The sequence below is a fragment of the Pteropus vampyrus genome, unplaced genomic scaffold, assembly GCF_000151845.1.
Source record: "Pteropus vampyrus isolate Shadow unplaced genomic scaffold, Pvam_2.0 Scaffold143, whole genome shotgun sequence".
NCBI lineage: Eukaryota > Metazoa > Chordata > Mammalia > Chiroptera > Pteropodidae > Pteropus > Pteropus vampyrus.
The window spans coordinates 2647319-2664431 of NW_011888924.1; the positions used below are offsets into that span (position 1 = coordinate 2647319).

At 37.1% G+C, this 17113-nt stretch overlaps 1 protein-coding gene and 1 pseudogene across 2 annotated transcripts in view; one reads left to right on the top strand and one right to left on the bottom strand.

Annotated features, from left to right (window-relative positions):
* Nucleotides 1-2976: 2976 nt before the first annotated feature.
* CEP95 (centrosomal protein 95) overlaps nt 2977-17113 on the bottom strand; it is a 31076-nt gene continuing 16939 nt past the window's right edge. For both annotated transcript variants that reach the window (XM_023535661.1, XM_011368516.2), the window contains exons 9-20: nt 16045-16157; nt 15724-15853; nt 14951-15104; nt 10292-10431; nt 9388-9474; nt 8432-8561; nt 7425-7594; nt 7235-7309; nt 5963-6115; nt 3974-4120; nt 3597-3668; nt 2977-3324 (exon numbers count right to left, since the gene is read on the bottom strand). In XM_023535661.1, coding sequence (XP_023391429.1) covers nt 3148-3324; nt 3597-3668; nt 3974-4120; nt 5963-6115; nt 7235-7309; nt 7425-7594; nt 8432-8561; nt 9388-9474; nt 10292-10431; nt 14951-15104; nt 15724-15853; nt 16045-16157 — 1548 coding nt within the window. In that variant the 3' untranslated portion in view covers nt 2977-3147. The remainder of the gene's footprint in view (nt 3325-3596; nt 3669-3973; nt 4121-5962; nt 6116-7234; nt 7310-7424; nt 7595-8431; nt 8562-9387; nt 9475-10291; nt 10432-14950; nt 15105-15723; nt 15854-16044; nt 16158-17113) is intronic.
* LOC111744917 lies at nt 4363-4481 on the top strand (annotated as a pseudogene).

Consider the following 17113-nt stretch of genomic DNA (forward strand, 5'->3'; position numbering starts at 1 on the left):
TCTCATTGTGGTTTTAATTTGCATTTCCCAGATGATTAGTGATGTTGAACATCTACATGTACCTGTTGGCCGTCTGTATGTCTTTGAAAAAATGTCTATTCAATTCCTCTGCCCATGGTTTTGTATTTCGTTTTGTTTTTGCTATTGAGTTGTATGACTTCTTTATTATATATCTTGAATATTAACTCCTTATCAGATATCCGGTTTGCAAACATTTTTTCCCATTTTGTAGGCTGTCTTTTCATTTGGTTGATGATTTCCTTTGTTGTGCAGAAGCTTTTTAGTTTGATAGTCTCACTTATTAATTTTTGCTTTTGGTGTCAAATCCAAAGAATTATTGTAAAGACCAGTGCCAAGGAGCTTACCACCTATGTTTTCTTCTAGGAGTTTTATGATTCCAGGTCTTATGTTCAAGCTTTAACCCATTTCAAATTAATTTTTGTGTATGGTGTTAGATCCATTGGGACAGTGTCATTTTTTGCATGTGGCTGCCTAGTTTTCCCAAGTTATCGAAGACATTGTCCTTTCCCTATTGTATATTTTTGACTCATGTGTCATAAATTGACTTTCTATGCATGAGTTTATTTCTGGGGTCTTTATTCGGTTCCACTGATTTATGTGTCTGTTTTTATGCCAACACCACTACTGTTTTTATTACTATAGCTTTGTAACATAGTTAGAAATCAAGGAGCGAGTTACCTCCAGCTTTGTTGTTCTTCGGAGGGCAAAGTTTTAAAGGCAATTTGAATTTAACATTTTTTAAGACAAGAAGAACTGGTCACATCAATCAAATTAGCTGGGTAATGGCTTGAAATGCCATGTTTTTATCATGTCTATACATGGGATCGGATAGATCCCTCTGTAAGCTGCAGCTTAAGCCCCAATTTTGGATTCCTCCTCTATACCATTTCTCTTAATGACATCATCTTCGGTTGGCCCTGCCCTTCTCGTTCTCCCATTATAGACTTCCTCCTAACCGTTTTTAACTGTGAGCCTCTTCCCATTGCAAATAAATTTCCCCTACACACTTAGCCTCTTCACTAAAGGCTCTATTTGCCTGTCAACACTAGTTCTTTCTCTTCTTACATTTTTAAGAGGAGGCAGCTACTCTCCAGTGCTTTACATGATACAGTAATACATACACACAGTCAAACATACATGGTTTAAAAATCATATACACTTAGAGGCTTAAAAACAAAACTCTTTATCACCTTCCCCCCCGCCCCCCCCGCCCCAGTCTTGCTTTCAAGGGGCTAATCTCCCAAATCTTCTGTCCATTCTTCTGAAACTTCCTTCCACATTTCTAAATGATATGGTAATATTGTTCCTTAGTTTTAGACATAGTCTAGTTAGTTTCCTTTTTATGTTAAGGATTTAGCTCTCAGACCAACCACCTCATTCTGTAACACTCCCTCTCCCCTCCCGCTTATAGTTATACCACACTTCTACATAACTTTTCAAATGTGTCCATTATGATGACGACCTTTTCCTGGGTTTTTGTGGGCGAACTGGCTTCACATCTGGTTCCTTCTCCATAGGTATGTGGACTGCAACATCCTCCACTTGCTGAGTTAGTTACCACTTCATTTGCTTTCTATTTTTCAAAAATACATTGGTATCTTTTATTTATCTTTTGTCTTCTCTCCTATTCTTTGACCTTTGCTTATCCTATCCCTTCTGTCACAAATTCCTTCACCCATTCTTCTTACTGGTTATTCCTAGTTCTTAGCTTGGTAGAAAACTGGTAGAACTAGTAACCTAAGTGTCTTCCTAAAATAGTTAACATTTAAAAAAATTACAAAAGCATCATTACACTTGTTTTAACAAACAAGTAGTATTCGAGTATGTTAAGCAAAGAGTGAAAGTTTGTATTCTATCACTCAAGAGTCACACCTACTACTTTGGGGGACTATTCTTTCTGACCTTTTTTATATACTATATATTGCATTACATATATGATACCGACTCATAGCATTTAAAATAAAATATTTAAGATTTGCTCATTTTACTCAAGAATATACTGTGGATATATTTCTATCTACTTTAAATCTACTTTATCATTTTTCTTTCTGCAACTTAGAACTTATGTTCTAGCTTTTGTATATCTGGCCTCGTCTTGTGCATATCCTGTCTTTTCCATCCGGGTTGTCTTGTTACAATGTATTGCAGTTGTCTGCATGTCTCTTCCTTATGCTCCCAACTTGGCCAATCCACTACCTTTTCCTAAGGAAGCCCCTGCCTGCTCTCTTCTCCAGTACAGTCAGATGCTATCCCATCATGCCTTCTGGCCTTGGCCATTGTTCATATACTCATACCCATGCTACTCTCTACATGCCCTAATGGGAACCTCTCTTCTCCCTTCCTCTCCTTTCCTGGTGTCCTCTGCCATTCTGTGGTTTTGATCAGCAAAGTCCCCATATCCTCAACTGCTCTGAAGCCTCCCTCCAACTCTTGGACCTCACTGAAGCCCTCACCTCCATGGAAGATACCACCCCAAGTGGGTTTTTCTTTTTCCCTCATATTTCCCCATATTAGAAATAGGACTGGTATACTCTTGCCCACTTCAAGTCCATTATGCCTCCTTCCCACCTGCAGCCACTGGTGTTCTTTTGAGGAACACACCGTCTGGCCTTACACCTCATGCCTCTCCTCATGCTCTACCAATTGTCAGAAGCCATAATGCATAAATTCTCATCTAGCCAGCATGTGAAAAAGCTACACACACCTACACCTATCTTCAAAGTTCACCCTAAGGCCCACCTCTGATGACAAGCCCACACTTCTACCCCTTTTTTGAATTAGAGATTTTGTCCTCAAGTGCTATATTTTACTGTTTTTATTGATCTACAGCAATAGGCTTCAAGAACTGCCTGCTCAATCATGGCTTGTTAATTGCTTTAGTACAAATATAACTGATGAAGAATGTGTGCCCTTACTGCCTCCTTTTAAGATTTTGGGTTATAAATTCAAAAGCAGTAAGCTTTAAGAAAACAATTTTATTTAAAAAAATTATTTCATAAAAAGAACTGGAATGAATATATAGATAAGACATTTAGAAATGATTCTTCTGGTTTAGATAGTTTACTGGCTCAGTTCTAGCTCTGCCCTGGTAAAGTCCTTCAGAACTGTCACTTTTGAAATCTGGCCTCATGGGAAGGGATTTTTACTGTGCTGGAAGGAAGCCAGATGAAGCCGCGATCTGAGGCGCTCAGCTTCCAATTCCCGGAAGAAAGCATCGTCGTCGTTCCGTGTTATCATGTACTGCAGCTGCTGAATTTCCTTCTCCATCTTAGATCTCAGCTCCCTCTTCACCTTATGTAGTGTCTAAAAGAGAATTCATGTCATCCTTCTATTCACAACATATATTCAGATTCCCATTTATTTTTATTCCCTCTCAGCCTTCTAGCTCATCAAGTGCCTGCAATAATTTTAATAATTTAGCAGCAGCTCTTAAAGAGAACTTAACAGGTAAAGTTAAAAGTCACAGAATAAATGTTTTGGGTCACAGATGGATCTTTTTATTAGTATCCTCTCCACTCCCCTTAAGGATTGCTTTAAAAATGTAAATAAATGGTTTCTATTCTGTTGATTATTACCTGAGCCTGGGATTTTTCTCTGGCTTTGAGATCCTGACGTTCCTGTGATATGGCTTCTGCCAGCAATGAAAACTGTTTACAGGGAAGAAAAAAACCAAATCCTTTGTCTGTAGTCCAAATATAACAATTCTTATACTTAATGTTCACAGGCTTAAAATCTTTATTTTAATGGAAACAGGGCAATACAGATTCTATATTATGGTTAAGCACTAGCTTATTTTATCTTAAATTTCATTCTTGAAAATGGGGTCAGTCAGTCTAACCTGTATAGTGATAAGTTCTGAATTAATATGTGGAGATTTACTATTCAACAACCTTTTGAAAGGGTGGTCAGGGGTAAGCACATTTAGAATGTAAACAAGCAGCAGTGAGCCCACCTGGTCTTTATAGTAGTTCTCCATTGAGTCCAGTTCATTCTGGTGCTGTCTCTTCTGTTCATCTCGCTTTTCTTTGGCATAGTTTCTTAGGTCACGTAATCTTTGCTTTTGAATCTGTAAACCTTCTTCAAACAGTTTCTTAAATATCTATCATTGAGTCAGAAAAATTAAGTTATACTGAACTTATATAATCATTTTACCCAAATTGAAGTACATACTTACTGAATTTCTCAAAAGTTTTTTAAAATAACAGATTTACTGCTATATAATTCACATGCCATAAAATTCACCCCTTTAAGGTATATAATTAAGTAGGTTTTAGTATATTCAGAGTTGTACACCATCACCACTAGTTCCAGAATATTTTCATCACTCCAAAAAGCAGCCCCATCTACGGCCATGCCACCCTGAACACGCCCGAACTCATCTGATCTCGGAAGCTAAGCAGGTTCAAACCTCGTTAGTACTTGGATGGGAGACCACCTAGGAATACTAGGCGCTGTAGGTGATAATAAATAAATAAATAAATACAAACAAATAAAAAAGAAGCCCCAGACCCAATAGCAGCCACTCCCCATTCTCCCCTCCCCTGGCAACTTTCTACTTTCTGTGTCTAGAGATTTGCCTACTGTGGACATTTCATAGAAATGGAATCACATGCTATTTGACCTCTTATACTTAGCATAATGTTTTCAAGGTTCATCTAAATCATGGCATGTATCAATATTTCATTCCTTTTTACTGCCAAAACTTATTCTACTGTATGGATATATCACATTTTGTCTATCCGTTCATCAGCTGATGGGACACTAGGTTTGTTTCCTCTTTTTGGCTACTACAAATAATGCTTCTGTGAACATTTGTGTATAGGTTGTGTGGATCTATACCTAGGAGTGAAATTGCTGAGTCACATGGTAGCTCTATGTTTAACCTTGTGAGGAGCTGCCAGACTGGTCAAAAGTGGCTGCACCATTTTGCATCCCCACCAGCACTGCATGTGGGTTCCAGCTTCTCCACATCCTTGCCAACACTTGTTAGTCAACTTAGTGAGTGTGAGTGGTATCTCATGGTGGTTTTGATTTGTATTTCCCTAATGATAATGGTGTTTCAGCATCTTTTCCTGTACCCCAAAGATTCTTTACTGCTTTCAGAAAAGGTATCTCGAAGAGCCGCATTTAAGGCAAGAACCCGTGAGCAGAAGAAACAAATACTACACCTGCATTTGTATCTACAACTGAGGGTGATGGGGTCATCTATATAGGCCACAGGAAAGCAAACTGTTCCAAGGATCTGAATATGCCCACTTGTCCTCTATTGATTAAAGAATTCTAGATCAAAAAACTGGTTCTTACAGCTTTACATTCATTAACCAGCCATACTATCTTAGTCAAGTTAGTTAACCTCTCAAAGCCTCAGTAGTATCCTCTAGAAATGGGATGACAGTATGACCCACTTCAGAGTATTTATTTAGCCTAGTTAACTATAATTACCTTAATGTATTACTCTAGGGATGGAATTTATTGCCAGTTTAGAATCCTAAAATTTAAGCATTTCAGCTTGATTAGGAGTAGACAGCAAATACTTCATAGAAGTAGCTCGTAGCATATCTATCTGTTCTGTTATTTTCTTGATTTTATATGGGAACCTAGGTCATCTAGTCACACCTTCAGTTCCTGTCTCCGATAACATGTTCCCTACCCCAAAAGAAGTTGTATGGGGAAGTACCTATGTGCCTATGTGCAGGAGGTCAGAGGGCACTCAGACCTCATGTGAAGATGAGGGCAGTGGAGACAGAATAGACTGGGATGTGCTATGGGGTAGTACATGACATGTGGCCAAGTCTGAACTCTCACAGCCAGCAGTTTAGTACTTGCATTTGGATTTTAGATTCAAACTGGGACACGATTCAAACAAAGAAGGTGGCCCTGAAAGGTAACAGACAAAATTCACCATTGTAACAGGGTTATTAGATGGAAAAGCTATATTTACCATTTCTTCCCGGGTCCTCATTCTCATCATTTTTGCACGCAGCTGAACTCTATAATCATCGTAATATTTTCGGGCACGAACAATCTGCTGCCGATTTTCTTTTATCTTTGATTGGGTCAACTTCTGCCTCTGAATGCGGTCCTTGAAATCTTGCTAAGAAAGGGAAAGGAGAACAGAGGTAAGGACAAGAGAAAGACAAACTCTAGCATTCCCATCTGCCCCACTCCGCATCACAGCGTCTTCAAGCAGTAAGCCAGGTAAGCAGCTGACCAGTGGCCAGCTGCCTAGGCATAGAGTATGAAAGACCGTCAGCCCCCAGAAGCCCTCTAGCCTTTGGCAGGTTTGTCACCTCAGTCCTAAGAGCCACCCCAGTGAGCCCTCACTGCTGCAGACAGCAGCAGTTATCCGGGAGGAACTGAGGATATCATCTCCCTGTTCCACCAGGGGATCACCTAAGCCACACCCAAGCCAGCTTGGAAGGAGTAGAAAAATGGTACTGACTTTCAAGCAAAACTTGAGTTACTGAGTATTTACATCAAAACTAAGGAAATCAGACAGTATCTTACAAAGGATAATGAGGATAAAATGAGATCATGTACGTAAATCCTTCAACTAAATGTTCAGACACTTGTTTTCTTTCCCCCCATACCAAAGTACCACAGGCAGTTCTTCACATGGCTTCTCCTTTGGGAACTGTTTGGGATTATAGTTCTCATTGCTTATAGCTACTCTACATTGTCAACTAGGGGTTTTAAAATCTCTTCCTCTAGCATACTGTCTTTGACCTCTGTCCTCTCCTTTCATTATACTCAACAGAGGATAATGTGTTATGTAGAATTCTCTATCCAAATTATAATGGAGGCTGGTAAACTACCTCAGCTCTCTACTTGGGACCTGAGAAAGACAGGAGAGGACTAGAAGCACTATGTTACAACCACCTGGTACCTCGAAGGGGCTATAAAGGTAGAGACAGACTTGGATAAAAATCTCAACCTTGCCCTTTGCTGATTACGGTGGGACCCAGGGCAAGTTAACATCTCAAAGCCTCAGGTTTTTCATTTCATAGAAAACATCTCCATTATGACTAAATGAAATTGTGTATGTGAAGCACCTAGTACCTTCCTCACTCATCAGGGCTGGTTAAAGTCCCAGATGCTTCCACAGGCAAGCGTTAGAGGTAACAGTGGGACTACTGCCCAGCAGGGACAAATAAAAGTAATTACTGTGATTTCTGAATTCAGAATTTTAATACACACTTTACTCGCGACATACCAGTCTCTTGTTATGTTCATATTCTTTCTTGACAAGTGCAGTAAGCAGGTCATGCCTTCTTAAGGCTTCTTCTGTCTTTAAGAGGGACAAAAGGGAAGGAGGTTAATGATGCTATTGACTAAATTCTCAAGGATAAGCTCTCTCCCTTTCTGGATTATATTCCTGTGCTTAAGGTTGACAGTTTACTTACTTCGTCCTGGAGTTTCTTCTTTGACCGATTTTCTCCATGTGCATCTTTTTTGAGCTGTTCGATCTGTGCAATTTGCTGTTTCCACATTTTGCTTAGTGTTTGGCCAGAAACATAGAGAAATGGAAACTGCTCAAGCATGAGGGGCAGGAGACTGTGTTCGTTTACTTTCTCTGCAAGGTTAAAGAAAAAAAAAAGGATGCTCTTAATCTGAGAGACTTGCTGACAGCTTTTAATAAGAACTCTCATTCCACCTTCCTGATAGATCAAAGCTTATCTAAGTGATGCAGTTATGACCTTGAAAAGAACAATTCTAAAAGTATGTTATTACTTTTGCATTCCTTCTTTGATCAAAGTAAGCCAGCTACTAGCACAGATGAAAATAAGCTCAACAGTTCTGATTGACGACAAGCTGGTCTTGTGAAGTCCATCCTAAATGCTCAGCTGACTCAGCGCCTGGGGTGGATGCTCTGTGTGTGGTCAGACAGACTCCTCAGCCTTACTGGGAGGCAAAATTTGTCTGATGGGATATAGTCAGAAGGCCAGTAGTCTTTGAAACTGCAATCTGGCCTTTCACATGACCTCATTTTCCTTATAACAGGATTCTTAACACTCACTGGTACCAACTATCAACATTACAGGAGCTGGACGTGCCATCTGCTTGCTCTGGAGCATCCCTCTGGTTCTACCAACTTCCCAGGAACAAAGAAAAGCCATCCAGTAAGAGTGAGCAGAGTAAAGCTAAAGCTGAAGCAGCAGGAAGTAGCCCTCGTATTCTTCGGGTGCCAAGATATAGGTCTCCCTAAGATATTATTTAGGAGTTTCAAATAAATGCCTTATTGGAGCATTTTATCTCTCTTTACAGAAATCTAGCATATGGCAGTGATAAAAGAGAGAAATTTCTCCAGCTAACTAGTGGATGTTAGTTTTCAGTGCTGTGTCCTTGGAATGTAGCACACACTTTCAAAGGATGCCAGTTTTCCATAAAGTACAATTTTTGTGGTTCTTACTTGGAACTGCTTTATTTGGCTTTGGCAAGCCACCTCTTGGACTTGTGGTTGTGGTGTTTCTAGGGTAAATCTTCCAGGACTGACTACGTTTTGGAGTTCCTTTATGAGCAGATTCTCTGTATATTTTTTCCTTAGAAGCAGATATAAAACAGAATAGAAATAAGGGATAAGTCTAATAGCTCTTTACACATCATCTTAAATATTATATATTGACAAAAATAGCTAACTAATCCCCGGCCAAACCACCTTCAGATTTCTAAAATCTGGTTAGTATTTATCTATTCTAAGTAATAGATAGATACCTTTTGGCTTCTGGCATCTTTTGGAATTTGAAAAGCACTGACTGTTTTGAATTTCACAGTCACCATCGTCCTACACCCTAAATACAACTACTACTGCTTTGATGTACCTGTTTCTTTGACAACTTTTTCCATGCAAATTTAAAAAGTTTTGAAACAATGTTTAGTTGTAACCATACTATATTTTATATCTAGTTTTTTCATGGACACTTTAGCATAACCATTTTCCCTATGTTTCATTTAGTTTCTGTAACCATCCTTTTGAAAGGCAATGAAAACTTAGGCTTTGGGTTTCTACCAACAGGCACAGAACAACTGAGATTTCCTGTGTTCTCTTACTTCCCTTTGACTTGTCAGCCTCGACTATCTCTTAAACCCCTGATGAACTGCTAAGCAGTAGAGCCCCTTAAAAACCAAGAGAAGCTTTGGGCGGGAAGGAAAAAGGCTAGTGCTCTTTGGTATCATGTCTTGCCACATTTTAGCAACTTGGCTACCCTATGAATAAGAGGAAATCCCACATTATGAAATGAAATCCTGCCTTTTTCTACGGGACTAATATTAAGGCTTTGCTGATTCTTTTTTCCTTTTATAAAGTTCATCTCTGTACTTTCCACTGATCCGATAACAGCATTTATTACAGTTGAGACTTTTACCCACTGTTTCCTCCTCATTTATTCCTAGAGGTCCAATATTCTCTTGAACTTCATTTCTTCTTAGTTCCCTTTCAAATGCTTCAGTTATTGCCTACAGAGGAAAAGGCCACATGATATTACATGTTATTATATATAATTATTAAAAACATATACAAATGAAAATGAAGGAAAAAAATTCACCTAAGATCCTACCATTCTATTTACTTTTTTTTCTTAAGTTCCTTTGAGGCTCTATATCACAAATATACATTATTTAACAGATGTGTTAATTGGGACATAAAATGAAATTCTACATAATGAGTTTTTTTGTTCTCATAGTTTTTGTAATTATTTTGATAGTCCCCTGAGTGGAAGTTACATATTTAGTTGAAGTTACATGTTATTGTAAGACATCTAAATTAGTTTCGATTCTTCACCATTATATAACATACTATAGCAAACAAGTGTTCTGAATTTATGTTACATTTCAAAATCCTTACTCCATAGAAGAAAAGTCTTCCTTGGTAATTACATATTCTCCTCGTCGAAGTCTAACCACCTCTTCTTATTCCTGTCTTGGCACTTTTATCCTGTCTGTAACTCAAGTAGCTTGTCGCATTTACCTCAGATTCTATTAATCTTGAAGCTGTCTCTGAAAATAACCCTTACTGACCTACTCTTTCTTAATCCACTGGAGTACTGGGCTATATATCTGACAAGGTTAGTTTTCTTAAAATTTCATGAGTACAAGTTTTATGCTCCCTAATCGGGGAGATAAAAGCTATGTCATATAATTTTCTGTCATCCACTCAGCTCAAGAATATTAAATGCATTTTAGCCTTTAATCAACACCATGCTCACTGCAGCATTTGGCTTGAGGGTAAATGGTACTGCCTGCTACCCAAAGGTAGTCAAGAGATAGGGTGTACCTTTGCTTGGAATCGGTGGACATCTGCTTTTTTTGGCTTTCGCTGCCTTTTTCTTTCCATATGGAACTGTTTGTTTTTGTTAACAGGAGATGGAGAGAGTGAATGAGATCTGTAAGGTGGCCTTCTGTGCATGGCAAGACCTACAACACAGAAGAGACGTGTACCATTAGTTCCTTATAGCTAGAAATTTTAATTAATTTGGAAACCAAATAGTTGATTTTCACCAAATCCAAAGAGAGTGACTGTGAATGTGCTAAATGTACTTCTACGATTAATTTATATTTTGTGTGTATTTAGTCATACCAAGTAAACAAATGCACATAAATATGCGCTATCTCAAAGAAGTACTTAGGTTCTACATTCAACTTGGGGCTGAAGGTGGAGCAAACTGTGGAGTGCCTGTTGTGCAAAAAGGCCGAAGTTAGGTGCTCTTGGTGGTGGAGGAAGAAAGAAAATGTTAAACCATCTGAGCCGAATGGCTGCTACCCTTTTACCTCTCTAGGTCCTGAGGAGGTGGGATGTCAGTATCTTATCCTTATAAAGCAGCATGCTTATAAGCAAAAGTTAAATAGTTTAGTTTTCTAAGCAGTCCCAATTCTTTCCTACTTAGCGATCTAGACCTCCAAATTCCACAGTCCCTAAGAGATCTAAATAATCACTTCTCTCCACAAACCTTTTTATGTTCCGTTGTTTATAGATGAGCTTGGATATTTAATAGTTATAAAAAAGGAGACGCCATGCCTTTTTGGAAAAGCAAATAATTCAATATAGCTCTAAGGTCATGAAATTAGTTTGATACCTTTCTAAATAAATTTTCTCAGAGAATTCAAATCTCCCCGAGCTTTTATTTTTCTTTTCACTCTCTTTTAATTAAAATCTCTCAAATTCATTTTGAATCTCAATATTAAGAATAACTATGGCACAATTTATTTTAAATGTTTTTATGACATTTTACTATAATCACAATGTATTCTTTTTTAGAAACTGAAAATCTAATTGTAATAACATTATATAGTAACTTACAACGTGTTTTCAAAATGGGATACCATATGTATGTGTATAGTAAGAGAAACATGTAGGTTACTGGGTTAGAGTTCCTAGAGGTTACCTGAGTCAAGCTTAAAGGAAGAGAGAGGAAATAAGAGAAGGAAAAGTATTCTTGGAGTAAAAAAACAACTGAAAAAGTTAAGGAAGGTTTGAATGAGAAATACTGTTCCTAGAGAAACAAGGATGGTCAAAGTACATAAAAGTGAGTGGAAAACACGTAGAATTTTAGTTGGTGGAAGACAGGATAATTACTTGAATTTGAACAAGTAGTAGGAAGTATCTGCAAAGATGTGGCAAATTAGAAACTTCAGACGTTGCTGATGTGAGTATAAACTGATACAATCACTTTGAAGGGGAATTTGGTAACAGTGAAAAAGTGTAAACCTCATGATCCAGTAATTCTAATAGATGTAGATCCTAGAGAAACTTTTACACATGTTACAGGTAGTTCATTGCAGAATTGTTTGTAGCTATAAAAAATGGAAACAAACTACATGTCCTACAACAGGAAAAATGGTGATAAATATATATACAAATATAAATGGGGCATACCGTATGACCTTAGTTACATAATAGTTAAAATGAAGAGGATGGACAAATACCAACATAGGTCGCTAAAACAATGTTAACGGAAAAAAGCAAGTTGCAGAATAATATATATAGTATCTATAAATCGAAAATATAAAACAATAGCATATTTAGACAAGTAACACATAGGTTGTTAAAGTATAAAAACGGGTAAGAGGGTTTCTGTTCACGATGGCAGTATAAGAGTGACATCAGCATACTGGCACACTGAGAAGACCCCTTTGTATCTACCCTTAAATCTACAAGTAAGACATCTATACTCCAACAAAGGTTCCTCTGTTCAACACACTACCACGCCTGAGAAACCCAGATATTGGTACATCTGAAAGTTGGAATGGGTAGGGGAGGCAGGATTGGGGAAAGGAGACCCAGGTGACTCAGACACAGCAGAAACACCCACCACTCCAGTCACCCCGGCAGTGATTCACAGTAATACCCCAACAGCCATGACCCTGGAGTTCCAAGTAGTGCAGGTAAAAAAAACCCGAAAGCTTGTGCTATGGCACCACCTACTGGAAAACAAAAGAAAGACCGCTAACTATCAACCAGCTGAATTGTTAAAATCAAAATGGTATCTATGTTAGAAAGGTGTTCACTACTCAAATGCCCTGACAGTGGAATAACCCATCAAGCACCATGAATAACCAAGATAACACTGTAACACAGAAAGAAGATGACAATTCTCCAGAAACCAAACTCAAATTCCTGGAAGGTTGTGATCTAAATGATAAGAGAATTCAAAATAGCAGTCATGAAAAAACTCAAGACACAAGAAAACTGAGAAAGGCAATTCAATGAGCTCAGGAATAAAATTAAACGTAAGACTCCTTAACCAGAGACTGAAACTATAAAAAACAACCAAATAGAAATTCAAAAATTGAGATGAAGAATGCATAGAAAGAGAAATAAACAATCCGATTTACAATCATATCAAAAAAACAAACAAACAAGAATAAACAAAGGAGGTGAAAGACCTGTACACTGAAAACTACATTGTTGAAAGGTATTGTTGAAAAAATTGAAGAAGACACAAAGTAATGGAAAGATATTTTGTTGTCATGGATTAGAAGAATTAACATTGTTAAAATGTCCATATTACGTAAAGCAATCTACAGATTCAATGCAATCCCTATCAAAATCCCAATGGCATTTTTCACAGAAAAATAGAACAAAAAAATCCTCAAATTTGTACAGAACCACAAAAGACCCAGAATAGCCAAAGCGGTCCTGAGAAAAAAGGACAAAGCCAGAGGTATCACACAGCTATACTAATCAAAACAGTGTGGTATTAGCAGAAAAACAACATGCAGACCAATGGAACAGAATAAACCCACACATATATGGGCAACTAATTTACGACAAAGGAGCCAAGAATATACAATGGAGAAAGGAATAGTCTCTTCAATAAGTCATGTTGGGAAAACTGGTCAACCACGTACAAGAAAATGAAACTGGATCACTATCTTACACCATACACAAAAATTAACTCAAAGACATGAATGTAAAGACCTGAAAAAATAAAATAGAAGAAAACATAACCACTAAGCACATTGGTCTCAGTGATGTTTCTGTGAATTTGACTCCAAAGGCAAGGAAAACAAACAAACAAACAAATGAGACTACATCAAACTAAAAAGCTTCTGCACAACAAAGGAAACCATCAATGGAACAAAAAGGCAACCAATGGAAAGGAGAAGATATTTGCAAATGACACTTCCGATAAGTTGCTAATAGCCAAAAGATAAAAGGAACTCATACAACTCGACAACAAAAAACAAACAATCCAATTTAAAAATGGGCAGAGGATCTGAATAGACATTTTTCTAAGGAAGACATACAGATGTCCAACATCACTATTAAGGAAATGTAAATCAAAACCACAATGAAGTATCACCTCACACCTGTTAGAATGTGAGATAACAAGTAATAAGATGAGAGAAAAGGGAACCCTTGTGTACTGGGGGTGGGAATGTGAACTGGTGCAGCCATTATAGAAAATGGTATGGAGGTTCCTAAAAAAAAAAATTAAAAACAGAACTACCATATGACCCAGCAATTCTACTTCTAGGTATATATATTTCCAGAGGTAAATTGAAATCCCTACCTCAAAAAGATACCTGCTCCCCCATATTCAAAGTAGTATTATTTACAACATTCAAGACATAAAACAACCTAAGTGTCCATTTAGATGTGAATGGATAAAGGAAATGTGGTATATATACAACAGAATATTATCCAGCCATAAAAAAGAAGGAAATCCTGCCGTTTGTGACAACATGGATGGACATGAAGTCATTATGCTAAGTGAATACGTCAGACATAGAAAGATAAATCCTCTATGATCTCACTCATATGTGGAACCTGAAAAAACAAACTCATAGATGCAGAGAACAGACTGGTGGGTGCCAGAGGTGTGGGTTAAGAGGTGGGTGAAATGTGTAAAGGTACAAACTTCCAGTTATAAGATAAATAACTTCTGGGGATGTAATGTACATAATGGGGAATATAGTTAACAATACTGTGTAGCATATTTGAAAGTCGGTAAGAGATTAGATCTTAAAAGTTATCACCAAAAAAAATTGTAAATAAGTGAAGGGATAGATGTTAACTAAACTTACTGTGGTAATCATTTGTAATATATACATACATCAAATCATTATGTGGTACACCTTAAACTAATACAATAGTATATATCAATTATAGTTCAATAAAACTGGAAATAATAAAAACAGGAATAAAAAAAATACCAACTTTGAGAGTAGTTTCTTTGAGGGAGGGAAAAAGAATGGGCTGTGAGAAGGATGGAGGGGATTTCAACTCTTGTTTCTTCAACACAAAAGGTGTAAAGCAAATATAATTGTTAACATCTGCTATTTCTAGACGGTGGAGATACAGATATTTGATATTTTTAATCCTTTTACATAGTTCTGAAATATTTAAAGTGAGAAAGCCAGTCATGAACACGTGGAAGTGCCTACGTGGTTCCCTGGGAAGTCCTCATCCTGGCCTCTCTGGGATAGGTACCTGGCCTTTGCTTCTTCAGCCTACACTCCATGATGCTGTCACTGTGCTGAGACAGGGTCTCATAATTTCCACTCTCCACCTCTTCATTTCCAGTTTCTTCTTCTGTGTAGTCAGTCTTTTCTTTAATTCGAACACCCAGGGCACTTTTTAACATCTATCAAGAAAATTCTTTTCAACATCTTTCATTGATTTCAGCAGAATGCAAGTTAGAAGGAGTAGACAGATACGATCTTTAGAAAGCTTCCTATGATAATTAGGCAATAATAACAAGTTTTCAGATGCTTATGCATGTTTAGTTTCTAAAGAGTGTATGTCATTGCTGTGGACTTTTCAGTTTCAATAAATTTTAGAGTAAGTCACATAGGGATTTAATATATTTATTCAATAATACCCCCAAACTGTAACATCGTATTTTGTGAGAGTCAGAAATCCATCTAATTTTGTAACAAATCTATCTTTAGTGACAAAGGGAAACTATATAGATGCAGCTAAAGATAAATAGTTTAATGTAATCACTTATGTTAAATGATTAGTTTTCATTAGAATTCAATAAAAATTTGGATAAATCTGTACCAAATTTGGTTATATCATAAAAGGCTAGGAGATCATTTTTCATCCTATGTCCTACCTGTCTGACTTATGGAACATTTTCACAGCAACTAAGACAACTAATTTTCCAGTTTCTTAGTTTAGCTTTCATGTGCAATCGGAAGATCACTTAAATGCTCACCAACTATGGCAACTGCAATAATAGATTAAAAAACAAGACTTGCCGAATCTAGTTCAGAGAGCCGTTGAGAGAGTTTTTCTGATACTGCATGTAATTCTTGTTCTGTTAACCTATTTCTTGGCCTCTGGGAGAAAGGTGAATCCCAGGATGAGACTGCAGATCTATTTTCATATCTGTAATAAAAGTGACCATATGACATTTAAGTAGCCAAGTGTACATTACTTAGTTAAAAATAAAAACTATAATATGTGCTTTAACAAATATTTTACATTGACCTTCACAGCTAAGTTTGGAGAGTATACCCCTAACTCCTCAAATCCCCTTGCAAACAGATTGTAAACACTGAAGCCTGCAGTAATATTACCTTTTTCCTTTGGGAAGCCTCCTTGTCCTAGGGCCTTGGATCTGAGATGGACAGATTTCCTGTCTGCTCTCTTTAGGTATTTTAGAAGTTAAGAAAACTCTATTATCTGGCTCCTATTAAAAATAAGAGAGAGTTGACTTGACAAAACTATTTGAAAAGACACATAAAAGTAACATTTTGTATCTGGAGGAAGGGAGGTTCTATTGCACAAAGCTAGATGCCTTTATTCTCCATGCTTTGCTTTTTTTAAAACGCATTTGTCAAAATACTCCATTGATCCCCAGTGCCAAAGGAATGGAGCAATGTCTATAAACTTGTACTCAGAGAATAATGGTGACTCAGGATGCCATCAAATATGAAGGCAGGTGAATGTTTGCAAACATGAAAATTCAGAGGTTACAGCTACACCTGGACAATGAAAAAATGATCAAATCACAAGTGGAAAGTATTAGTCATAGCTTTCATGTCAAAAAAAATCAATAAAAACTGTCCGAAATTAAAACAGTTAAAAACAAAACCTTCCCAAATACGAATATAAACTCCTAACAGTTTTAACGATTCATTTCTTAACCTTAGAGGGAATCTTATGGATAATATTTCTTGTGAAGAAACGTCTGATGTTTAACAATCTCTTCAGTTTCACTTCAGTATCTTTTTCTTCTATTAAGGTAAAGTTAAATTTAATACTCTAATAACTAAAATATAATCAACATTTAAAAAAACACTTTTTTATTGAAGGTTAAGTGTCCTCAAAATGAACAGTACCACTTAACTGCCACGCAGGTCAAGAACTAGAATATTACCAGCAACTCATAAGCCTTTCCACGATCCCCCCATACCTCTCCCAAATGTAACCATTTTCCTATGATTCTTTTTTTCTCTTTTTATATATCCACCCTCCTATCTGAATAGATGCACAGAACGTTTAGGATGGTCACATAATGTGAATGATGCTTATTTCATCTCTTTTTCCAGTACTTTTTCTGTATTATTTAAATTAAAAAAAAAGAGAATATCATTATTTATGAATTCACCCTTTGCATATATCTGCCTGTTCTAGCTTCTAGGA